Genomic DNA, 6,763 nt, shown 5'->3' on the forward strand with positions numbered 1-6,763 from the left:
GGCACGAACCTGTGTCCCCTGCATCACCAGGCGGACTCTCAACCACTGCGCCACCAGGGAAGCCCCATTTATTGCATTTTTAATTAGCCACTCTACTCAGGGAATATTGACTTTTGTTTGTGTACTCTCTTTCAGATCTTAAATGCTGCCTATCATGTTGAAGTCACATTTCACTCAGGGTCCTCAGTTACAAGGATGCTGTGGGAGCAAATCAAACAGGTAGAGGTTGTTTAGGGAAGTGTTTTTCAGCCCCTAGTTGGCTTAGGTGAGTCTGGTCGCTCCAACAGAAACTGATGTCTAGGGTGTCTGTCCTAAACAAACTGATGTCTGTCAGGGCAGGTGGCCATTTGTCGTGGTTTGCCTGCCTGGGAGAATCCTGGTTTATGCCTGTTCTGAAATAATTATTGACAGTGCCCCCTTTAACTCTTAAAAGTGATGTGTCTAAATGATATTTTATGGAGCCATAAAACCCTGCTTCACTAGCTTCATATTTCTTTTTCCCAACCTAAGTGTTTTCTCAGAACCTTTGTTGCCAGAGGCCATGAGTACGGTTTCCTTTCTGATGTTCCATCTGACTCTTCCGTAGAGTTACTTGCTGCGTTTAGAAAGGGATTTATCAGGCACCCCCAGTATTGAGTGTAATGTATTGATTTGTGAGCACGCAGACTAGGCCTAGTGTTCTTTGATGCTTTCCATTGGGCTGAGCCCCGATTTTGAGGTAGATGGAATCGGAGAGGAGTGCTGGACTTCATACAGCTCTTATCTTAAGATCCTGGCCTAACGAGTGGGTAACCCAGAGAGGGAGGGGTGTTGGTTCTTCCTAGTGGTCCCCGTCTCCCATCCCTCAGTGTTCTCACTGTCCTCATCCTGACAGATCATCCAGCGCATCACATGGGTGAGCCCACCTGCCATCACACTAGAGTGGAAGAGAAAGGTGGCCCAGGAAGCCATCGAGAGCCTCAGTGCCTCCAAGCTGGCCAAGAGCATTTGCAGCCAATTCCGGACTCGGCTCAACAGCTCCCATGAGGCCTTTGCAGCCTCCTTGCGGCAGGTGGGTATATAGGAGAGGACGTACAGCTGGATCAATCGGAGGGGCACCTCATCCACTGTGGAATGTTTCGTCTCCTGCTGTCTACATAATTTTTAAAAAGTCATCGGTATATTTCCTTTCTATTCTGTTAAAGGATAATACTAAGTTACAGGCTGTTTCATCAGTAACTTTTTCATGTGGATATTTCTGTAACTCTAGAGAGAATGGAGGGAACTCAATTAATGTCTCCCCACTTCACTGAGTGAGGAATGAAAATCGAGGGGTAGGAATTTCATATGAGTTTATATAGTATTTTAGGGATGAGTGACAGAAAGGGATGCCATTCCAACTTCCATAGTAGTTTGCAGTTATGTGACATCTGCTTATCCCTTTGGGGTGTGCGCGTGTGCATGTGTACATGTGTGTGGAGGGGAGGGTGGGTAGATGTGATTATGCATCCAGGAAGAAAAAGTATTACTTAATGAATGCTCACGGTCCGCCAATCTCTGAGCTATGTTACATATACCTTATTTAATTCTCACAGGTATCCTCATGAGGTAGATATTCTTATCCCCATATAATAGGTGAGGAAGCCAAAGCTGGGGACCTGATAAGTCATATTTCTTTCTTCTTTTTCCTTCCCAGCTGGAAGCTGGCCACTCAGGCCGGTTGGAGAAAACTGAAGATCTATGGCTGAAGGTTCGGAAAGATCATGCTCCCCGCCTGGCCCGCCTTTCGCTGGAAAGCCGTTCTTTACAGGATGTCTTGCTGCATCGTGAGTCCTTATATTTTTTCCCTAGTAAATTGGAGGAGGAAGGTTCTGGATACCTGACATCCTCATGTCCAACCCTGGAGAACCCCAGTGTCTAAAGCTGCTTCCCTGTGAGGCTGCCTAAACGCCCATTGATGTATTTTTGAATTTCTGATGAAGTCTGTTTGGTCCTGCTATTTATATAGTTCAAATAACACAACCAAAGTTTATTCAAATTAAACCAGTTAGGTTACTACTGGTTTAGAAAACATCCAAATTTCTTCCCCTGGCATAATTATGACTTCCTGCTTCTAGGCAGGTCCACGTCTAAGAATCTTAGGGAGGTTGCCCAGCAAGTTCCCATCCTTCCTGCCTTACCTCTGTCTCTGCACCTTATAGGTAAACCTAAACTGGGACAGGAACTGGGCCGGGGCCAGTATGGTGTGGTGTACCTGTGTGACAACTGGGGGGGACACTTCCCTTGTGCCCTCAAGTCAGTTGTCCCTCCAGACGAGAAGCACTGGAATGACCTAGCTTTGGAGTTCCACTACATGAGGTGGGTTCTGGTCTCATTCATCTTCGTGGGGAACGATCCAGAGAAGAAGCTTAGAAGCCTGGTATAAATTTTGTACCAAGAGCTATAGTAAACCTATGTCTCAAAATGTTGTAGACTAGTATTCCAGTGTCTGGCCCAGAAATGTGCTCTCTTCAAGGCCTTTCCTGCCTCTACCTGCCCTTTCCCCACCATCCTAATTTCTCAGACCCATCCTTCCATTTGACTTTCTTCTTTAGTCCTTAAGGCCTGTCAGTTTTTAGATTCCATAATTCTCTGTCCTCGTTAGAGAGGCCATTCTCTTTGCCCTCTCGCTGTACTGAGGGCTATTACCTCTGGGCCTGGACTATGCACGGTCTCAGGGTTATTTCTTCCACCGTAGTGACATGCTATGCAAGGTTAGCTCTAGCCCAGACCTTTCCGCTCCTCACCAGGTCTCTGCCGAAGCATGAGCGATTGGTGGATCTGCACGGTTCCGTCATCGACTACAACTATGGTGGTGGCTCCAGCATCGCTGTGCTGCTCATTATGGAGCGGCTGCACCGGGACCTCTACAGTGGGCTGAAGGTGAGGCAGGGCAAGGAGGGAGTGAGGTCCAGCTGGCAGCCAGATCCACAGGTTCCTTTCTGGCCTTTCCTCCTTTCTTCTTTATTCAGAGCCTCTAGCTCTCATAAGACAATGTTGGAGTAATCAAGCTTTATTACCTTCATTTCCAAAAAACCTTAAAAATGTCTCAGAACATGTTTTTTTGCCAAGTTTATATCTAGAATACTGCAGTTCACCACTTTTACCTCTCGTGGTAGTGTAAAAATCTAGACTACACAGAAGAGCAGAAAAGCTTTCTATAACTCTGCTATTCTTTCTCTTTTTTCGTCCTCAGTGAATTAAGCTAGTTTTTATTTTCAACAAATATTTATTAGTGACTACTTTGTACAAGGCCCTGTATTAAGCAACATAAGGGGATGTGAAAAAGTATAATTGGCCAGGGGCTTTTAAAAGAATTGTAGGGACTTCCCTGGTGGTGCAATGGTTAAGAATCCGCCTGTCAGTGCAGGGGACACGGATTTGATCCCTAGTCTGGGAAGATCCCACATTCCGCGGAGCAACTAACCCCCACGCCACAACCACTGAGCCCGTGTGCTGCAACTACTGAAGCCCGCGTGCCTAGAGCCCGTGCTCTGCAACAGGAGAAGCCAGCGCGATGAGAAGCCCGCGCACCACAATGAAGAGTAGCCCCCATCTGCCACGACTAGAGAAAGCCCGCACGTAGCAATGAAGACCCAACACAGCCAAAAATAAATTCAAAAAAAATTTTTTTAAATAAAATAATTGTAGTCAGTGAATATTTCATGAACAGGTGGCATTTGAGTTGGATAAATGAACCCTGATGGGTAAAAGTTGGGCAGATGGAAAGAAGAGGTCATACCGGGGGAAGGAATAGCTTAGTGCCCAGAACATTTGAAGGACACTGACTGTGTTGGAGGAGCTGGTTCATTTGGGGAATAGAGGGGAGATAATATGCAAAGAAATGTTGGGAACAAATTATAGAAGACCAAAAACGTTAAAAGTTCCATAGCATTCAAATTCTGCCATAGACAGTGAGAAGTGGAAGATTTTGAATGACGGTGAAATACCCTCAGTTGGATGTTGAGTTCCCCTCATCTAAAACAGCCACCAGCAGGGAAATAGAGAGGTTTCTTTTGTTTGTCCTCTACATTGGAGCTGGAAAAGCTAACCCCAGAGTATCTGGTAGGTCCCTTCTCACAGGTGCCTCTTGTACCAGTTTATATGGAATAAGACAGAAGAATCCTCAGAAATGCTTGCAGGAGCCATGAGAAATCAATACGGTGAATAAAATGACTCTGCAAGTGGCTTTCCTTCTTCATTTCAGGGCAGTTAAGCTAAGCACCATGTGATGCTCTTCCATAAGTGGGTTAGAGAACCATATATGGGCTTTTGGATGAGTGATATAACATTCTCCAGAATTCAAGAGACCCTAAATTGGAGGCTTGGTAGAAGTAAGATGGGTGACTTTGGTATTTGAATCCATAAAACCAAAGGCTAACCAGTCCTACAAAGCAATGGAAGTAAATCTGCCTGAGAGTCCTAGAAATACTCACTTTGAGCCTCTACGGCAGTTCTAAGTTTGTTCAGGGTTAGAGATACACTCATGCCTTCAGGCGTTTGGTTGTGGCTCTCCTAGTCACATTTGGGGATCATCCGGCTGGCCTAAGTGCTGCCTCCAAGGGATCTGACCTGGCCTTTATGGCTTGCCCTTCCTTGCTTTTCCTTTATTTCCCTCTCCTGACTGCCTTCTTCTTCCCTTATTCTCATCCACTTTTCTGTCCTTGTGTACCCTAGTGTGGTCAGTCTTTCAGTATCTCACAGAAGGAACTCTTCGTTGGTATAAGCAAGTTGGATTGAGGAGTTGTCTTCTTAGTGACAGGTAAACCCTTTTGTCTCCCCAAGGCTGGGCTGACCCTGGAGACCCGTTTGCAGATAGCCCTAGATGTGGTGGAAGGAATCCGCTTCCTGCACAGCCAGGGACTTGTCCACCGTGATATCAAACTGAAAAATGTGTTGGTAAGTAAGAGCTGTTTCCCCAAGATAACTCCCTGTCTCTATGTGTAAGTGACCTTTGGAGGGAGGTACACATGCATGTAAATTCGGTCACAGGAAAGGACTGTGGCCAGTTAACAGCAGAGTGGATGGATGGCATCTTGGACTTGAAGCTTAGGGAGGACTTGCATCATAGGCCTAGCTTATATTGCTTAAGACTTTTTCTCCCAACACTGTTGAGAAAATTTAAACTCACAGAAAAGCTAAAAGAGTGGTACAATGAAGACCCACATACTGTTCACCCAGATTCATATACTCTTTCCTATTGTAGTCTCTCTTTGTTTCTCTCTCTCTCTTTCTTCACACACACACACACACACACACACACACACACACACACACACACACATTTTTTACTGAACTATATGAGAGTAACTTGCAGATAAAACTTTACTCCTATATACTTCAGCTTGTATCTTCTAACGAAAAGGACATTCTTCCGCTTAATTAAAATGCCATTATTCACACCCAAGAAGTTTAAATTGATACAATATTATTAGTTAATACAGTCTATATTAACATTTTCCAGTTGTCCCAAATACGTTCAACTATCCCAAATATGGTCTGTTTGTTTGTTTGGCCCAAGATCCAATCCAAGGATCATACAGTGCATTTTGTCATGTTTCTTTAGCCTCTTAGTCTAGAATAGTCCTGCCTTTTTTTTGCTTTTGTGACATTGATATTTTTGAGGATTCCAGGTCTTGTTATTGCTTAGGGTTTGAGGTGCTGGATGAGGACTGAGATGGGTAAATACACCTTAAAAGGTAAGATAGTCATGAACCTACCAGTCCTGTTATCTAAGTTATAAAGAATCTTTTGACATACTCCTTTTGAAAATATATTGGATTATCACTGAAGTTTCTCTGGCAACACTTAAATGATATATAAAGAGGGCTTCCCTGGTGGCGCAGTGGTTGAGAATCCGCCTGCCAATGCAGGGGACACAGGTTCGAGCCCTGGTCTGGGAAGATCCCACATGCCATGGAGCAACTAAGCCTGTGAGCCACAACTACTGAGCCCACGTGCCACAACTACTGAAGTCCGCGCGCCTAGAGCCCGTGCCCCGAAACAAGAGAAGCCACCACAATGAGAAGCCCACGCACCATAACGAAGAGTAGCCCCCGCTCGCCGCAACTAGAGAAAGCCCGCTTGCAGCAATGAAGACCCAACACAGCCAAAAAATAAATAAATAAATAAATTTATTTTAAAAAATGATATATAAAGATGATAGCAGTTTTGGGGGGAGGGAAGTATCTTCCTAAAATTCTAGGCTGAAACCTAAGAGGCTTGTCAATAGCCAAATGAGACAGATTTTTTTTTTTAATTTTTATTTTTATTGAAGTATAGTTGATTTATAATATGTTAGTTTCTGGTGTACAGCAAAATGATTCAGTTCTACATATATATTCCTTTTCATATTCTTTTCCATTTTATGTTATTACAAGATATTGAATGTAGTTCCCCGTGTTATACAATAGGATCTTGTTGTTTATCTGTTTTATATATAGAAGTTGGTATATGCTAATCCCAAACTCCTAATTTGTCCCTCCCCTACCCCCTTTCCCCTTTGGTAACCATAAGTTTGTTTTCTGTATCTGTGAGTCTGCTTCTGTTTTGTAAATAAGTTCATTTGTGTCATATTTTAGATTCCACATAGAATTGATACCACATATTTGTCTTTTTCTGTCTGACTCACTTCACTTCTTTTGATAATCTCTAGTTCCATCCATGTTACTGTACTATTTCATTCTTTTTTATGGCTGAGTAGTATTCCATTGTATAGATATATACATATACATATATATATATA

General features: G+C 43.7%; 1 protein-coding gene across 2 annotated transcripts in view; it reads left to right on the plus strand.

Moving 5' to 3' along the window:
- DSTYK (dual serine/threonine and tyrosine protein kinase) overlaps nucleotides 1-6,763 on the plus strand; it is a 50,811-nt gene that overhangs the window by 37,410 nt on the left and 6,638 nt on the right. For both annotated transcript variants that reach the window (XM_024751001.1, XM_024751002.1), the window contains 6 exons: nucleotides 136-219; nucleotides 875-1,051; nucleotides 1,676-1,805; nucleotides 2,181-2,337; nucleotides 2,769-2,901; nucleotides 4,804-4,917. In XM_024751001.1, coding sequence (XP_024606769.1) covers nucleotides 136-219; nucleotides 875-1,051; nucleotides 1,676-1,805; nucleotides 2,181-2,337; nucleotides 2,769-2,901; nucleotides 4,804-4,917 — 795 coding nt within the window. The remainder of the gene's footprint in view (nucleotides 1-135; nucleotides 220-874; nucleotides 1,052-1,675; nucleotides 1,806-2,180; nucleotides 2,338-2,768; nucleotides 2,902-4,803; nucleotides 4,918-6,763) is intronic.

Source organism: Neophocaena asiaeorientalis, unplaced genomic scaffold, assembly GCF_003031525.2.
Source record: "Neophocaena asiaeorientalis asiaeorientalis breed wild unplaced genomic scaffold, Neophocaena_asiaeorientalis_V1.1 scaffold67, whole genome shotgun sequence".
NCBI classification, from domain to species: Eukaryota; Metazoa; Chordata; class Mammalia; order Artiodactyla; family Phocoenidae; genus Neophocaena; species Neophocaena asiaeorientalis.